General features: G+C 53.8%; 1 protein-coding gene across 1 annotated transcript in view; it reads right to left on the bottom strand.

Annotated features, from left to right (window-relative positions):
- Nucleotides 1-4,248: 4,248 nt before the first annotated feature.
- RALGAPA2 (Ral GTPase activating protein catalytic subunit alpha 2) overlaps nt 4,249-18,606 on the bottom strand; it is a 284,753-nt gene continuing 270,395 nt past the window's right edge. Inside the window, exons 39-43 of the mRNA XM_007454538.1 lie at nt 6,227-6,331; nt 5,932-6,086; nt 5,724-5,837; nt 4,517-4,524; nt 4,249-4,300 (exon numbers count right to left, since the gene is read on the bottom strand). Coding sequence (XP_007454600.1) covers nt 4,249-4,300; nt 4,517-4,524; nt 5,724-5,837; nt 5,932-6,086; nt 6,227-6,331 — 434 coding nt within the window. The remainder of the gene's footprint in view (nt 4,301-4,516; nt 4,525-5,723; nt 5,838-5,931; nt 6,087-6,226; nt 6,332-18,606) is intronic.

Here is an 18,606-nt window from a genome sequence, read left to right on the forward strand (position 1 = left end):
CGCAAAAGCAAAAAAAAAAAAAAAAAAAAAAAAAAAGGTGTACAGAAGTGAACCAACATCTGCATCTAGAGAGGAGGGCGGCTGCCGCCCTGAGCCAGCCGCTCTCGGTCTCCCCAATGCCTCACACTCCCAGCCCCTCCAAGATGCACATGCGGGAGGGACTGCAGGTGAGGGCTGCCCAATGCATCTCGATGGGGCTGGTCCAAGCACCTCACCTCCAATCCTTCTGCAGCTCAGAATGCTTGGGGGGCTTGAAAAAAACAGACGATGGGTTTCTACCGAGACCTGATGATGGGAATCTAGATGGGGGGGGGGGGGGGGGGGGGGGTTCCGCATTTTACAAAGCTTCTGTAACGAATAAAATCATCCAGCTTCCTTTTATGAGGGACCAAGTATTAAAGGCACAACATACCTTCAAGTGAGTTCTCGCTAACAGTCAAAAGCTAAAAAAAGCCAAATGGATTCAGGCTCTACTCGGCTCCCAGGAAGGCAGCTGGATCCCTGTGGCGGTCACTAAATGTCTTGTAAGTAATAGGTACTCAACAAATATTTGCAGATGGACGAATGGATGCTTTTTACAAAGCTTGACTGTCTAATGTCCTGGAAGTTCCCTGCTGTCCAGAGCATGGGAGTAGCTCAGGATGCTGGCAGGGGCCACCTGGCCAGGTGGTCTGAATGTGGCTGGAGTCCTGAGTTGGGGCCACAACCGGGCTTCAGCACACCAACAGGAGGCGTTATTACATCCTTCCTACCACAAGACAAACCCTCAAAGCTGGCCTCTTGCTCAGCAGGGTCAGGGACTCCAGACCTCTGGAAGGATGGCTGGTGCAGAGGCTGCCCTGGAGAGATGGGAGCCCAGGCTGGGGCTCACTGTGGGCTTTGATACACACCTGGCTATTTAATCACGAAAACAGGAGGGACTTGGATATAGGAGATCAATGATGCTTGGTCTTGGCATTCCAGGTATGGACTGAGAGGTCAGTTTTTACATGAATACATTGGCAAACCTCCCTGTATCTGTACTGGCGACCATTTTGGATACATATTAAGGCTTTGGTTCAAAAAAATGCTTTTGAACAACTTGGTCTGATAAAAATGTAAACCATCTTTTGTTAGATGCCAGGATAAACTTTATTTTCCTACAAACTATAATGAAAATAAGAGAAACATGTGGCACATGCGTACTGTGTTTCTACTTTATTAAGTCGTCACAGTAAATCAATTAAAGACAGAGGGCAAACTGGAGAGTCAGGTAGTGGCCATCGGTGAGCCGTGTGCTTCTCCGGGCGAGGGTCATCCCTCGCCACGGGGCACCATGCCTGCCAAGTGGGTTACAGGCAAAGTCTACACTGATGGAGGTATCAGCCCAGATGTGGAGCATCAGGAAAATTAAATAACAAGAGACAGCAAGATAGAAATCAAATGACACCCTATAACTTAATTTACCATGTTTATCAAATTTCATCCTCATTTACATGTACTAAATATTGTAGACCTGAAAACACAAGAAAACATTCACTTAATGTGTATGTCATACATAGGTACTGAGTGCAACTAAAACATGGTTGTTTCCTGCTGAATTTCCCTTCGGGTGTGGACATTCCCCTTCAGTAGCTATGAAGGTAGCACAGTTACATCTACGACATCACAGTAAACATGAAAGCATCCTTCAAACCTCCAGATGATACAGATATGACAGTGAACGAAGCACGGGTGGTCACACCTGAGGAAGGTCAGGAAGACGTGATTTGCATTGTCTACCGATCCACAGGATCTTGTTGATAAGGCTAAGGTCCCATAAGCCAGCCTCTCTCACAGAGTCAAGGCTGAAACCCCCTCCTTCCCAGTGGCCGTCGGGAACTGCAGCCTTAACCGCAGGAAGACGCTGTGACAGTTGCTTACCCGAGCTACAAGTCCTCACTGCTGTCTACTCAAGGTTTTACCACTTAAAATGTCATCATCTTGTGGAATTACTATTTTTTTAAGTACAAAAACCTACTCAGTGCCACTTAGGGCCACTTTTGTTTACAGACGGCTGACCTACTAATGTGACGAGTCAGCACTGTGACTCAGGTGGGGTCCCCACCGGATGAGTGATCCTCGGCAATTTTGCTGAAAGGCATTTATTACAGAAGCTCAATGTTTGCTTTTCTAAGTGAAAAAAAAAAAAAACAACAAAAAACTTGATCATTCAATTTTCCACCCCAAATAACAAGAACGATTCAAGTGCATGTGAGTGCAAGCAAAACTGGTCGCTAGAGTTCCTGTCTCCCGGTTCCAAATCTCCAAACCAAAGCTGTTACTGCTAAGAGCCATAAAACTTCTGGCTGTCCTCTAGGGTCATGGGGCTGCCAAAAATCATTAGGGATTATAGGAAGGTCTACCTATTTGCTACCTACAACCGGATTTCCCACTCCAGGTCAGGACTGGTTCCTGGAGATGAAGTGGAATCATGGTGCAGGAGTCGGGGGTGGGGGTTCAATATGATTCTGAATCCTGACACTGACTAAATCCAAGAATTCTGCAACAGGGGTATTCTAGAGCCTGAAGGTGACATATTCTCCCAGAAGCTAGAGCTTCTGTGGCACTCGGGAGCCCAGGAGCATGTGATGCCCTTCCCGCAGGAATGAGGTACCACGGAGCAGCGGCGAGAGTGCTGAGTCCAGAGCTACGTGGGCCAAAGCACACCAAGCAGACAGCCCACATCACCTAAGGTCGGGGAGGGGGTGCCCAGGAAGATAAGAATTGTGACAGCTGCTAACACAGCAGAAAAGGCTGTCACTTCCAGTCACCCTTTATGGTGCCACTAAGCCCCCAATAAAGCAACACATCGGCCCCGTTTACAGGCCAGCCCGGAGCGCGGCCTCTGTTTGGAATGAACCTGGTTCTCTCGGGTCCCAGCGGTGCTCGAGCCACCCCTTTCTGTGGGCCTGGCCTCAAGTCCTACCTGCAATCCTCCGTAAAACAGAATAACAAGCTCCCTCGAGAATGAGAAGTCCCCTCCTTCCAGGAAAGCCCTTCTCCACTGTCCCCACACCAAGGCTGGCTCCTGGGTCTGCACACCTCTCCTGCCAAGGTTGGGTACCAGCCCGGCCACCTGGACCTGGGTGGTCAGGGAAAACGGCAGCTCTGCGGGAGAGTGGGCTCAGTAGGAAGGTGGCCAAGGTAGGCTGGGGGTGTGCACAGGTGAGGGCAAGAGTGGAGAGGCGGAGGGCAGGGGAGGGCGGGAAGAACCTGCACGGAGACCTTTCCAAGCCCTTAGCTGGCGGCTCCCCTGTTGAGCTCTGGGCTTACTCCGCAGATGGCCCGAGGGCCTAGATGACAAGCAGAGGGCCTGCACCCAACACCCCGACCCCAGCAAGAGCGCCCGGCAAGCACAGATGGAAGGTGGGGCTTTCTTTCTTCCCTTTTTTTTTTTTTTTAAAAAAAAAAAGATGCAACAGGCCTTCCTTGGGGAGGCAAATGGGTACAAAGTAGGGATCACACAGCCTCTGCTCAGGATCTGTCACCCTAAAGCTCTGTGTGTCAGGAAACGTGTGTGAGGCCCCTGCCGGCAGGGCACCACAGGGCAAAGCCTTCGGAGGTGCCTGGAAGGGAGCTTTGCAGGGACAGGACCCTGTGTTTCTAGAATCACCTGAGCGCTCTGTGATAGAAGCTTCACCATCATCACCTGGAGGGCCTCCAGCAGGGCCAGGGGCAGGAAACCTCTCCCCAGTCAGTGGGCATCAGGAACCAGGTGGAATACACACAGCAATGGAGGTAAAACTTCTCCCGGGCTCGAGACTCTAGGGAAAGTCAATTTCCATGATGATGAGATTCTGGACTAACCATAAATCCTAACAGAAGAATGAGCAAAATCAAGGCAGGCAACATTCCTCCAACAACCGGCCCCTCGGTGAGACATGATGGGTTTATAAACGACCGGGGGACAGAGTCAGCTGCCCCCGCCCTCCTGGAAAGCCCGGAACCTTCTTTTTCCTCTGCTAGGGCAGCCCCACCGGCGCCGCGGGACAGTGGGTGAGTCTCCCGTTGCTGGCGACTTTTTCTTTTCTTCTTTCAAAGCCCAAGTTTCCTGAGATGCCACCGCCTAGTCTGAAAGTCCGAGACCCACAGCATTTCGGTGGGATTCCTCTTCGACTTCAGAAGACGGTGAACGGGGAGACCGGCTGAGGGCACCAGCAGGGCAGCGATGTTCCCGGAGTCTGGGTCTGGGGATTCGGGTGGGGAAGTGGGGGACTCTCAGCCGTCTCACACTCCCCGAGAGGCGCCGTGCAGGAGGCTCAGCCTGGTGGCCAGGGCCCTGGAAGGAAGCAGAGGGAGGCCCACGTGGGCACAGGTTGGAGGGAGGACGTGCCACGGCCCCTGGAAGAGGGCGGGACCCCCGCCCGGAACTGTGCGTGCAGGGGTGTTTGCTGAATGAACCCACAGACCAAGGTCTTTCTTCCCAGCCTTTGCTCTGGACTTTCCTGCAGCATAAAAGGAGCTATGAATCTTTCTGAAATTCACTGGGCCTTACCATCCAATCTGCAATAAAGAATGAAGAGAAAAGGCACTGATGACAGTGCGGGGAACGGGGGGAGCCAGAGGAGGAGCACTGCCCAGAGTCAATGAAAGAGCAAGAAAAACTTCAGGGGTAGCTTGTGGATCGGTCGGTGTTATTATTTACACGGATCTACATGCTGACACTTTACACCAGGAGTTACAACTCGATTATTCCCCAAGGGGTCTGAGACAGGAGGTCAGGACTAATTGAATGCGTCCAGAAGCGCCTACAGCTGTTTAGCTCCAGAGGGAAAAAGGAATGAAGCTGAAGCCTGCGTGCCCGCCGCGCCCCCAGTCCCCAGGGCTGTTCGGAGGAACCCAGGCGCCCGCTGCTGCGACACCCGGGCCGCTGTTGCTGAGGCAGGTCCCCTGGGCAGTGCTCTGAGGGAGGACCGTTTCGTCACCCTCCTAATAACCTATTTTTAAACCCTGCTGGGCTGCGCCCCAGCTTCCTCAAAAGCAGGCTTTCTAACCTTCTCCCGACATCCTTCACTTCTGGGGCTTTGGCTTCTGCCATTTCTATCATTACTGGCCTTTGAAATTAATGTACGCAGTGACCTTATTCACAGCATCTTCTGTCATTTTCGGATCTGACCTCATTGTTTCCAGGGAAAGCCTCTGGAATCAATACCTGCAAACACGCCTGGAGCCAAGGAGACCACCTTCCCCGGTGCTGTTCCGAAATTCAGCTTTAAGTTCCCCCAGCCCGGGCTTCTGTCTCCTCCCTCTGGTCCCAGGAAGGTCGCAGCAGAGAGAAGAGTTGTGGGTCTCCCTCCTGCTGTTTTCGTCTTTGAAAACAGGCTGCTTTCGCTAAAAGCAGCAGAGCTGTACTGCCATCCGAGGCGGAGGCAGTGTTGGTTACATCGCCCCATCACCCTGGAGCCAGAGGTGGGCATCGCATCAGCATGTAGTCCAGGGCAGCGGGCCGCAGGGCGAACAGCCCTGACTGAATCCCAGGTACGATTCTAGTTTGAATACCTTCACTTCGAATTGTGTAAGACTCCACGTTATTAACTAGGCACCACCCCACCCACTTTGGAATCAGATCGATTGGGAGAGGGACCCCCCCCTTCCCCCCAAAAAAGCAAGTAAATGAAAGAGATAAAGTGATGTTCAAAGACCTGATATTAAGTGAGAGTACTTCTGGGCCAGAAGGGAAACATTTAACCCTCCACCCCTACTAGGGGGGCAGGAGGGGGCCCCTCTCGGTCCTGCACTGCGGCGTGGCGGGTGGGCAGGGTGATGCCAACTTTGATGAGCTGCGAAGCTCTTGCAGCAAAGCGGCCTTCGTGCATCTGAGGGCAGTGGACCCACCACCGGGGGCCCCGGGAAGGTCACGCCCGGGCAGGAGCCTGCCCTGCACACCCCTGGCATTCCTCCAGTCCCCACCTTTCCGTTGGCCCGTCCCCTGGCTCCCACTGTGCCCACTGCACCCCGTGATTGATGGGGAGGCGGCAGCTGCGGATTGAGCAGGCTGGCCGCAAAGGGGGCGATTCCACTCCTGGCTGCTGAGAGCCACTGCCCCCGCCCGGCCTTTCCTCGAGCTGGAAGCCGGGGGTCTGTTCAAAGGACACTGGAGCCCCACTTGGCCACCTTTGTGGAGGGGCAGGAGGACACGTGTGGATACGGGGTCCCAGCAAATAAAGGCTTTTGCATGCATCCCCACTACTGGAGGGGACTGTACCGCTGTTCTGCCCGGGCGACATGGGCACCTGGGCTTTGTGGCTCGTGCCGCCCTGGGGGCTGGCCCCAGTGAGCCCGGGGTTGGGGCAATTCCGTGGCTGAGGGGCTAAGAAAGGGCAGCTGGGTTGGAGGGCCAGCTCCCTGTGGCAGTGGCCCTGCCTGCGGGAGGTGGGCGGTGCTTCGGCTGAGCCAAGAAATCTAGACCCTAACTTCCCCCTCCACATCTACTCAGGCAGTGACGGCGTCTGTGCTGCGGCCCCACTGTGGGTGACGCGGTTGATAAATGACACCTCGCTCCCTGACCTGCCCCATCATCTTCCTCATCATCCTCATCATCTGCTCTCCCTTCCACCTATGAGCCCATGAGTGGGTACAGCCCAGGCCACCCCGAGAGGCTTTTCTGCAGTGTCTGCCATCCATTGGGGCGCACAGGAAGGGCCTGGACCCCAGACCGGTGCAGAAAGGGGAGGTGCACGGAGGTCACACCTGCCGTGGCTGGCCTGCCCTCTGGGTCCTAAACCACAGCAATCCCGTGGTTCTCCACCCTCTGAGATTCCCCCAGCTTTTGTCTGCTCTTCCTTTCCCAGCTGTTCCATTCAGCAGACCCGGGACGACCTGCCCTCCCCAGCCCAGGCCTCGGAGGCCCCATTAAGGCCAGCGGTCAAAGGCCAGCCCGCACGTGCTGCGTCTTATCAGCCCGTCTCAAGATCCTGCTCCTCCTGGCTCGGCGACAAAAATGGGGGCGGCCCCGGGTCCACTGGCTCCCCGAGGCCCCGCACACAAAAGGGCGGGTGACAAAGACATTTTCTGGGATGGCAGGTGTTGGTGTGGGATTCCATCCGGAGTACAGCGGCCGAAGAAAGGCCAGGCTGGGTTTCCCGGGTGGGCAGGCAGCGCAGACACGCAGGGCAGAGCCCCTGTGGAAGAGAGCAGGAGGCAGGGACCTGCGGGCATCTCAGCGTTGAGTCAGCCACGGAGGGAGATGGGTTAGTGAGTGAGCAGGGTGGTTGGCCAATCCGCTGACGTGTCAGTCTTACCTTGTACAAATACCGCGCCGAGGCCTTTAAGTATCTGAAGGGAAAGAACATAAAATGAAGTGAATGCAAGCCTGGCACACACAGCCCGACTTGCTATGAGCACAGTGCTAAAAATACGTTTATTCCTGGGCGGCCTGAGGGTTCTTGCAGTTTCAGAGATCATTACGAATTGGAAATTCCCCTACAAGTCCCTCGGCAGGACAGAATTCTAGCTGGTGTCACCCAGATAGGTGTGAAACGAAGGTAACGTTAGCTCTCCCAGGATGTGTGACGGATGCTCTTGGGAGCCCCGCAGACACTGGGTGGCATTGACCTTGGTATCCTGTCCCTGCTGCCTGATGTTTCCTAAATATTTGGTCTAAGATACAGTCAAAGAGAAGAGTTTTCAAGACCAGCGCTGGAGTTCTATGGATGCCTTGAAAAAATAACTGACACCCTCCAAGTGTACAAGTTTACATGTCTCCAAGTTTCATTTTACAGGTTTTGAGTGGTACGCAATGTGTTAGATCAGTACGGGTGGCACCTGCGACGTGACAGTCCCCAGGGGGGAAGCACGCAGTGTGCTGTGCAGAGTGTGGCTGCGAAAGGGACCCTGCAGGGGCGACATCGGACCCTCGCGCACAGAGTAGCAGGACCCCAGCAGTCCTGCCAGACCCCAGAGAGGCTCTGAGCTCTTTCGTGCTTCGTGATAGTTTTTTTTAACTACCCCAACTCCCCCCTCACCACAGCCATCCCATTTCCCACGTGGGTTTCCTTAGCAAACGCAGCCTCTTTCCGCGTCAGGTGACAGCTCCTCACCCTAACCGCCACAATGCTCCTGAATTCAGTGTCACTAGACCACCATCATATCTGGACAAAGGACACTTATCAATGACACGCACTGCTGTCTGTCCGGCCGCCGTTGTAAACTTGGATTGTCTGCTGACCTCGCCAGCAAGGCAGGCACGGTGACCAGGGCCAGTTTCTAAGACGGATGCCGTCGGAGGAGGGACCACCGACAGATCTTAGGTGGGCTCTCCGGAAGAAATCTGGGCTTCTCTGAAGCTGTACTGTACAATCTATCAATGAAAATTTCACTCCTCCCCACCCCCCAAAATTATGTGGGATTGGGAACTTCAGGATAAATAACCGATCGTGATGATGCACTAGGCTTCTCTGTCTTACTTGATTTCTAGCCACTGTTAACGGCTCCTTCTTTACATGGTGATCGAGCTCTAGGGGCACAGGAAGTTCTCGGGCAGTGTTGCTTCCTGGTGCTGGACTGGTATGTTTTCTGAGGGACCTTTAGACAATGCGATGATCTAGATTGCCTGTCTTCCCCCAATGCACCATGTGCTCCTGGAAGACGGCAATTGTGGGACATCTCTAGGTGGGTCTTCCTCCAGTGGAGGGGCTGGGCTTCCCAGGTCTCCGTACTGCTGACCCTCTCCCCACGAAGGGGCTTCTCGGTCCCCCTCCCCTGCAGCCCCTCGGCCCTGGTGATGCTGGGCGTACAGGCACCCGATTGGTGGAAGCAAGCAAACAGATGGTGCGTCTGACAATGGAGGGCTTGTTTGTAATTGCTGATGAGGACAGCCTGCCCCTCTCCCGGTGTGTCCCCAGATGCAGCCCGGTGTGCTGTGCTGGACCAGACAGAATGTCTCAGGAACTGCCAATCCATGGGCGAGTTAAGGAGATGCAAAAACAGAGGCAGTTGGGGGCTGCCGTAATTATTCCGTGGGGCTCAAATGTCACTTGCCCTTGACAGACAGTGCTACCAAAGGGCGGGGCCCCTGTGCGTGGCACAGAGGAGCAGGCTGTCAGCTTCCTGACGCCTCCTTGGGGGTCAGCAAGAGGTACCCACCACCCTGGGCAGTGGTGGGGACACCAGAAGAGACCACGGTGCTTGGAGCTGCGTGATGCCCAGGGGCATGGGAGACACCAACCCTAATTATTTCATCAACCGGGTGCCTGGTATGTGCCAGGTACTGTTCTAGGCTCCAGGTGACAGCGGTGAACAGAGCAGATGAAACCCCTGCCTTTGGAAGCTTTGGTGGCAAAGTTAACGGCATGTCACTGGGGGGCAAAAATATCTTACCCTTCATTTGTATAAAATGCAGATAGAAGTACAGAGAATATACAGGTAAACGATATTTCTGTGGTGTTTCAGGGGAGGAGACAAATTAGGAAATAAAAATGTCTTAGAAGCCTCCCTGGTGCGGCAGGAAGAATAAAAGGTGGAGAAACACTGATTGTACGGGTTAACATGTATCTTAAATTCAGAGTTTTCTTACACGTGAGTGGTGCTGGGAATCAGGAGTTGGCCCCACTCACTTCTGAGAGCAGCTGAGCGAGACACCCCTGGGGAGACCCTTTCAGGAGTAACTTGGATGCCAATGGGCCAACTGCGGTCACTCAGCGGCTCAGACACAGAGCGGGCGTCTGGAGACTCCAGAACTCGCTTTTAGAGAAAGATGTCCTACTTCTCGGGCCTTGTGAGGCTCCTTTGACACCTGGATATCCACAAGGGTTTCAAGAGACACAGGAAACCACCGTCTTGGTTGTAGATTTGCTGCGCTCTACGCAGCTCTGTCGGAGGCTTTCTGAAAACCGGTGGGCCTTTCTGTGGCCTGTTTTCTCTGGCTGTACTCACCGGAGAGCAAAAGAGCAAGGATTTGCACCTGGCGTCTTATCTCTGAGGCAAGGCTGCCGTCCAGGACTGTCCCCCGGGATAACGCTGGGCAGGGTCAGAGAAGAAAAGTGGCTGCTCTCCCTGGGTCCTTGTTACTGAGCCATCAGTGTGGGAAATGATGAGCTGGTTCAGGATAATTAGCGAAGGGAATGGTTTTGAGAGCTGCCATGGTGAGGGAGAGAAACAGTGGGCTGGGGTTCCAGCTTTAGGCGAGCGCTAAATACCCTCCCAGCAGGAAGGCGGACCAAGCGGGAGATCAGAGAGCTGTCTGGGCTATTCAGACCCCTTGGAATGGCTCTGAGGACCAGGAACGGGGTAAGCCTATACACTCAACTCAGCACTGGCAACCCAAGGCCAGTGGGCACTAGCCAGCCTAATTACCATTGCCAAATGGCCCAAGGATGGCTTCTAGAATTTCCAACGCAGCAGAAGGGGCTGTGTCCTGGCCCTGGACCTGGCTCTGGGCTTGGCTTCTTCTTTTTGGTCGTTGGTCTAGCCCATCAGCTTGGGTTCTGAAGCAGAAAGCTAGGGCAGCTGGACCGAGAGACAGACGGGCAGAGAAAGTGCGTGCATTGTGCCCGCCCACCTGTGTGGGGGCCTGGCCAGCAGGGGGAACGTTCTTGAAAACGCTTGTCTGGCATTTTTCTCTCCCCCTTCCACGACTATCATGTACATTTATGCATCTATGACTGAATTTAACTAAAATTAATGTCTTGTTAGGCCCTCGTGGAGAAAGATGTTTCCAGACCCTCCTGCTAGCTCACGGAGCGTGAACACGGAGATCTCAGTCTATCCCGGCCATGGAGAGATTGCTCATTTTACCAGGTTGAATGATTCACATCTCAAAATGGAAAAACAGTACAGAAATGTTTATAGCAGCAATATTCACAATAGCTAAAAAATGGAAATAGCCCAAATGTCCGCCACATGATGAATGGAAACAAAGTGTGGTCTGCCCTTACAATGGAATATTATTTGGCAACAAAAACACATAAAATACCAATACAGGCTACAACATGGATGACCCTTGAGAACATGCTAAGTGAAAGAAGCCAGTCAGTAAAGACCACGTATTGTCTGATTCCATGTACACGAAACGCCCAGAATAGGCAGATCCAGACAGACAGAAAGTGGACTAGTGGTTGCTTAGGGCTGGGGGTGGGGGGAATGGGGATTGACTACTAGTGGGTTTATGTTTTTGTTTTTCAGGAGGGATAAAAAGGTTCTAAAATTAGATTGTGGTGATGGTTGCACAACTTTGTGAATATACTAAAAACACTGAGTAGCATACTTTAAATGGATGAATTGTATGGTATGCACATTATATTTCAATAACGTTGTTTTTCAAAAATGACAAAAAAGAATAGAAGTTGGCCTGGGCACCACTACTGCCAGAGCCTTTCCAAGAGGGAAACGACAGAAGTGGCTCCAAGTTCTAGGGAGAAATCCCCCATGGGACCCAGGGAGGCAGGGGGCCGGGGGCAGCTGTGGGGTTCAGCTGGAGCCCCAGCCAGGGTCCTCCCGAGCCACGCCACACGCCGCGAACCATCCTCAAAGCAGAGCAAACGGCGCTACCCCTCGGGTGACACACTGCTCTCCCTGCAAGGTTGTCTCCCAGCTTTATTCTAACTTCGTCTGTTTTATAAAAACTCAGGAGGGCGGGCTTCCCTGGTGGCGCAGTGGTTGAGAGTTCGCCTGCCGATGCAGGGGACACGGGTTCGTGCCCCGGTCCGGGAAGATCCCACGTGCTGCGGAGCGGCTGGGCCCGTGAGCCATGGCCGCTGAGCCTGCGTGGCCGGAGCCTGTGCTCCGCAACGGGAGAGGCCACAGCAGTGAGAGGCCCGCGTACTGCCAAAAAAACAAAAACAAAAACAATAACAAAAAAACTCAGGAGTGGCCTTGGGCGGTGAGGCGGTATTACACTGGGATTCTGTGCGCTGCTGGGCACTGGTTTTTAAATTCCCCAGTAATCAACAGCTCCAGGAAACACAGCAGTTACGTCTGTGGTGACATGCGGGAGGACGGTGAGTTCTCCGTATTGGTCTGAGGAAGCAGTAAGGGGGCAGTGGGCTGTCTGGGTCCTATGGATAAAAGCTGTCCTTTGGTCTTCAGATGTGAAGGAAGCTGCTTTAGCCCACAGCTAAGATGTTTTCTACACGTGAAGTCTTCCTGTGCTGCCCGCTTCAGTGAGAGGCCGCGGACTGCCAAAAAAACAAAAACAAAAACAATAACAAAAAAACTCAGGAGTGGCCTTGGGCGGTGAGGCGGTATTACACTGGGATTCTGTGCGCTGCTGGGCACTGGTTTTTAAATTCCCCAGTAATCAACAGCTCCAGGAAACACAGCAGTTACGTCTGTGGTGACATGCGGGAGGACGGTGAGTTCTCCGTATTGGTCTGAGGAAGCAGTAAGGGGGCAGTGGGCTGTCTGGGTCCTATGGATAAAAGCTGTCCTTTGGTCTTCAGATGTGAAGGAAGCTGCTTTAGCCCACAGCTAAGATGTTTTCTACACGTGAAGTCTTCCTGTGCTGCCCGCTTCTAACGTAGGAAATACTTTGGTTAGCTTTCAGTTGGATTTCTCAGTTATCCGTGCCGAAGAGGGGGTGCACTTGCCACCCTACACCCTGTACAGACCATAAAGGCTCCGAGATCGTCCTTTCTGCCTGTGGGGAGGAACATTTTGCCTTCGCCTCTAAGGCAGGGCTCCTCCCCGCACCCCGCTTTTCACTTCTGTGAGCGTGTTCCCCACAAGCAGGGGTCCTTTCGGGGTGGGTGATGAGTCTCGTTTGGGAGAAACTTAAGCCGTGACCCCGGCCTTGACACAACAAAAAACACCCAAGGCTGAGAACAGCTCCAAACTGCCGAAGGGCTCACTCTTGCTTTGCTGAGGGCAGACGGTGGGAAGCGTGTGCAGGAAGCTGCAAATCCCCCACGGGGATGTAAAGAATTACTGTCCATGGACTGTTCTAGAGACCATTTCTATCAGAAATGCCAGGGAAGCTCACCCCATGTCCCAGCCCTTCTGGGTAACTGGGAGTTATGTTAAGTCTCTCCAGACGATGAAGAGGTACCCACCGTGGTCCTTCATGCAAGCTCGTGGGTTCTGGTGTGAGTCTGGGGGTCTTAAAGGGGTGAGCACAGGTCAGAATCCCGCCCAGTTCCCCTGAAGGAGGGGTGTTACTGCGCTCCCTCCACCTGTGCTGGCTGGGTTAGGGCTGTGTTCCGTGGCACCGGGCTGAGGGGGCTTCTCTGGGGGGGCCTCTCTTGAGGGCCCACAGTGAAGGTCTGGGGAGAACAGCTTTTGAACCACCCATGTTCACTCCTTAGTCACACAGGCACCATGTGCCTGCTGTGTGCCAGGTGATGGGCGTGCGTTTTACCTGGCTGGCCTTCCGCCCATCCCGCCTGAGGAATATGCCCCGCAGAAGCCAGAGTGACCTTTTCAAACAAGAATCACAACGTGTCACCCACTGCCTCACACCCCCAGGGAGCTGCCAGTCTCAGCAGAGTGACAGCTGAGGTCTGTGCCTGGGTCGAGGGCCACTCTGACCATCTCCTGCTCTTCCGTCCCCACCTCGCTGGGCTCCTCGCTGCTCCTCACACGGGCCTCAGGGCCTTTGCTCTTGCTGTTCTGTCTGCCCGGACTGCTTCCCCCAACTTCCAAATGGCTCCCTCTCCCTTGTCTCCCTCAAGGCTTCCCGCAAACGTCACCATCTTGGGGAGGCCGCCGCTGCCACCCCATTTCAAGTGCACCCCACCCCTGTTTTATGTGTCCGTAGCACTCCTGGCCCTCTTTCGTGCTTTTCCTCCTTAGCACCCCTCACTATCCCCAATCTTTATGGAATGTATGTGGAGGCCCCGGCCCCGTGGGGTTTGTGTGACGATCAAGCGGAACTGTCACCCCATCTACTGAAGCTGCATCAAAGGTGTGCGGGTCCCGGGTCCCAAGCTGGACCCGAGTATCTAAATATGGCCTCTAGCAAGTCACCAACTTTGGGTAATAGGATAGAGAGTAGAGTCAGCCTAGTGGCCTGAGAACCCTTATTTCTGGCTGCTTCCTTTCTTCAGTGGTGACCTCTATCCTCCGGGACCCTCGTCCCTGATGCTCCTGGGTCAGCAGACACCCCTGGTCAGGAGCGCCCGGCTTCAGAGAGCCGCATGTCACGCCCGATGTCACGGAGGGCCCTGGTGTTACGTGGCACTGGGCTGCTCCCAGCCTTGGGGACGCAGCTAGGGAGCAGGGCTGCAGGGCTGGGAACACGCCAGCTGCAGCGTCTGCCTGGGCGCACTTCTGCAGCCACGCAAGGCAGTGTGTGCTTCATCGTCCCGCCCAGGATCGGGGCTGCGGAGCAGAACCTTGTCAGAGGGTCCTGGAAGACCCGGCGGCTTCCCTCACCCCCAGGTGACCACACGAATCAGCCGATCCCGCTCAGGAGGAGAGATGCTGGGTGGCCCGCGTGGGGGCCCAGGTAGGTGGAGTGTGTCCTGTGCAGCTGGGATTCATATTCTGGAAGCAGTCAGAGGATAGGGTTCTGCCTGTTCATTCTCAACACTCTCTGCACTGATGCTACTAGGTTTCTCAGGTGCTGAGAAACGAATTCTGGCCACGTCAATGCTGTCTGCTTCATGCAATCTTTTTTTTTTTTTAAATTTTTTACAAAGTTGACTGGTATGTTTCCCATTTTTAAGGGACTTCCTTAAAGCCTTTCGAGGGACTTTAAAGGCCAATGGGAAAAGAGGAACCAGTTTTTCTCTTTACTATGCGATTTAGAGGTTTATTTCCTGGTTATCATCATATATTCTTCAGGAAAAGGAGGGTATAAAATATTCTTCCTTTTTTTTCTTCAGCTGTCTGCAATGTTACTAAGAGACGTCCCATTTGGCCTCTGCCTTGGTTGTTGCTAAACAGAAATTCAGGCAAAACCATCGAGGCCTCCAGGAACCCACGCTGACGGCCGAGGCTGTCTGTGTTCCCCCTGCTAGAACTTTCTGGAGGTGAGGGCCCCAGCCATGGCTCACAAGGCATGTGAACCTGTGGTGTCGGGGAGCTCCAGACTCTTCCGAAACAATTTCTCAAGGTCATTTCAAATAAGCTTTAAGAGTCTTTTCCAAAAACTGTGAGAAAAATTCTTGGTACCTGCTGGCCATCTCCTGGCAACTGCTGTGTCACCCCGGGGGTCGTATTTAACAGTGAGGCAGGAGGAGGGTGCCGTTCGCACTTAAAACCCTGCAAGACTGAGAAACCAGGGCAAACCTAAGGCAGCATTTCACAGAAAAAGCAGCAGCTTCAAGTTCTTCCAAAGGAACACATTAAATGTCATGTCGATACTCTGGAATGAATCGTCTCAGGTCCCGCCTTTTCCTGGGAACCTGGGACCAGCCTCTGCGCCTGCCTGCCCGGGGCAGGAGGGTCCCCCCACTGGCTCTGAAGGACTGGTTTCTTCCCCTCTGCATCTCATTCTCTTGTCCACCGGCCTTCCAGTTCTCAGAGTCCCCATCTCAGCCAGCGTGGGAAACTTACAGGCTGACCAGCAGGACGCCGAGTGGGACAACTGACACACATCAGGCAAGTTTCCGTTCTTTCCAGGCTCACGAAGCAGACAGCAAGGCCGGCTCAGGGAAATCTCAACAACTGACCCAAACCACTGACTAAGCGTCTTTTTTTTTTTTTTTGATAAACCTTTGTGACATGTAGTTGTGGTTTGGAGCTAACTGATCTGCGCTTATTAATAAGTAGCCAATTTTGGTGATTCATGAGTGTCTGCTTATCCCTAACAAGAGTTCAAAATCCAGGAGGGAAGGGGAGAGATAGAGTGCAGGGTCTCCAGAGCCCTCTGTGCTCCCCTGAAACGCGGAGCAGAGTCCTGCTCAGGGGCGGCTGCGAGAGGGTAACATTGTTTTCTAACCGATCAACTGGAACAGATGTTTTTTCTCATCTCTTGCTTCCCTCTTCCGGAGCTGACACCAGGGAGAGTAAAGAAGTTTTAGAGGAAAAAGGGATGAGTAAGCACGAGGCAAAATGTGGTGCGAAACAGGGTAGTCGAAAATTCTCTTTAAAACCCTCAATATCACTTAGGAAAGCATCCTAACCAAGTTTCAGTTATTCCAACTGCGTTACCCGGTCTGTGCAGTAACCAGGCTGCTGGCTGCCCTGTCTGCTCCACACCCGGAGAGCCCCTGCTGCTCTTCACTGGTCCACTTTCACTAGGAGACCAAGAAGGTCGGGGGGCGGAGAATGACAGCCGATTACAGGTGTTTGTTCTGGCTCCTGCATCAGGCCTCCCACACATCTGTGGTCTAGAGACACCTGGACCCCTTAAAGCAACAGCCAGACTCCTTCCTGCCGGCGTTTCTACCGCAATCCTGTTGCATATGATGTAAGAAAGAAACTTATGCATCATTCTTTAAAGAAATTACAGCCCATTATAGATAGAAGGAACACACACAAGACAAAGCCTTCCTTCCATGTGCTGAGAAAAATCAAGAAGTGAGATAAGTTAAAGGGAGCTGGACCGAGGATGGAAGTATGACAGAATTGCCTTCGTGCGGGACAGTGGTTCTCAGCACTGCTTAGTTTTTAGAAGAAAGTCTCCACCCATGCCCAGACCAAAAAATCCAAATCTCTGGTGGAGGGACCATCTGGATGGTATGGCTTCAAGGGTGACCCAGTGCGCAGCTGAGCCAGCACCACCGGGTTCGGGTATGGGATTATGGGTTAAAAAAATTCCTATGGATGCTTTATCATCTTTCCAAGAAGATACATTTTAAGTTTTTAAAGAAGTGTCATATGTACAGCGGTCAGGCTGAGCCGACTGGTGACGTGGGAGGGAGGGAGCGGCTGGGTCTCACAGCCCCTGCGGGGTGGTCGGTGGTTCTCAGGCCAGGTGGCAACATGGCTCAGATACAGCCCAGCGCACTGCGGGCAGAGTGGGTGGCCCTGAGCTCTTGAACGGACAGCAACATCAGAGAACTTGTATTTGGGGGACACTTGTGGATGGCCTGAGTATAGTTTTAGGCTGTCCTGCTCTGTAGCCGTGGCTCTGACGTCTGGGATGGTCCCCACAGGTGGGATGTTTGGCCAGCATCTCATGGGTAGTGGCCCCGCTTGCATGCCCGCCCCCCCAAGAGACGGGCCAACGCAGGCGGAGGGGACTCCAGGGCAAGAGGAGGAACCAGGAGGCACAAGTTCCATGTGGAAACAGGAGGGAAGAGGGTGGCACAGGGCAGAGTGAGGAAAAACCCAGACTGGTGGGGTGGTGAGGGGACCGCCCAGGGGACGTCTGTGGAGGGCTCCTACGTGCCGGGCACTATCCTCAGCCAGGGAAGGTCTTCACATCTGAAGACCTATCCCCTTACACATACTAACTTGCTGAGCCTTACGAATGCCCTTCAGTTCGTATTACTGGGTACTACGTAGAAGGTACTGCTGTTAGACCCATTTTACAGAACTGGACTACGGGCTGCAGAGCAACATGAACTTGGCCGAGGCCACAGGCTGGACAAAGGGGACATTAGAGCCTGGCCCTCTGATAGGACGCATCCCCCCTGCAGCTGGGGAGGCTGGCTCCAGGCTGGAACTGGAAGGCTCTGGCCAGTGTTGAGCGTGGGGTCGGGGGACAGGAAGACAGTGGCATCTGAGGATGGAGCAAGGGCAGGCCAGCCCGCACTGTATCCAGCAGCAAGGGAGGAAAATACAAACCCCGGGACACGAAGGGTGGCCCGAGGCTTGCTGACGGCTCCACCTTCTCCCTCCACTCTAGTACTCGGGGCCCGGATCCTGCTGTGTTCCTAGCACCCCCAGAACGTTGAAGCCCCTCGCGGCCTTGGGATGGCCCCCTGGAGCCCTAGAGCTTGACCTACCCGGGCACCTGGGAGCATCTGATGTGCATCTGTTGACTATATGAAGTCGGGGCATACTCTGGGCTTCAGTTCCCTGATCTGTCCGATGTGGTCGGTTAGAAGGATTCTGTAGCTACAGCTGCTAGGTGACCCCACAGACTTTCACGGTCCCACGGGCGTACTGGCCAAGAAACGCAGAAACTGCCACCGTGACAGGAATGAACAGAACCCACAGCATCACAGGGCATGCGCTGGGAGCCCCAGTTCCCGCGGTCCTGTCAACATCTTTCCCAAACCCCACTCTTATCTCATGAAGACTTCCTGAAGGACCACAAAGAAGGAGAAATAGCTTCCCCCAGCAGGCTCGGTTCCAAAAGACACACTGAGACAGTATTCGCTTCTCTCCTCCTAGAGAGGCTGCACGGGTTGTTTAAACTGAAAAACTCCCTTCTCACTGGCTGGTCAGGAGCTCTGTGACCAAGGTCACCAACAACCAGTGTTAGGTGACAAACTACCCAGGGCAGCGGGGGCCGAGGGAAGCGGTCACCCTCTGAGCCTGGGATGCTGTCCTGACATGCGTGCTGACCTCACAGCGAGGAGCAGGAGAGAGTGGAGGGGCTGAGGCTGGTGCCCCAGGTCGTTCCTCATTGCTGGTGCAGCTTATCAGAATGTGAGGGGCTGGACGTGGGGTCTCCTGAAGCCCCGTCTAGCCTCACAGTCTACGATGCTCTTGGCTGGTTTCAGCAAATTTATGAGGAAGGAGAATACATAAGAAGTGCTATCCAGCAAAACCTTATTCAGACCACTTTTACAGGGAGGGTGGGAGGGAACGAGG

The sequence above is a fragment of the Lipotes vexillifer genome, unplaced genomic scaffold (genome assembly GCF_000442215.2).
Source record: "Lipotes vexillifer unplaced genomic scaffold, Lipotes_vexillifer_v1.1 scaffold365, whole genome shotgun sequence".
Classification (NCBI taxonomy): Eukaryota; Metazoa; Chordata; class Mammalia; order Artiodactyla; family Lipotidae; genus Lipotes; species Lipotes vexillifer.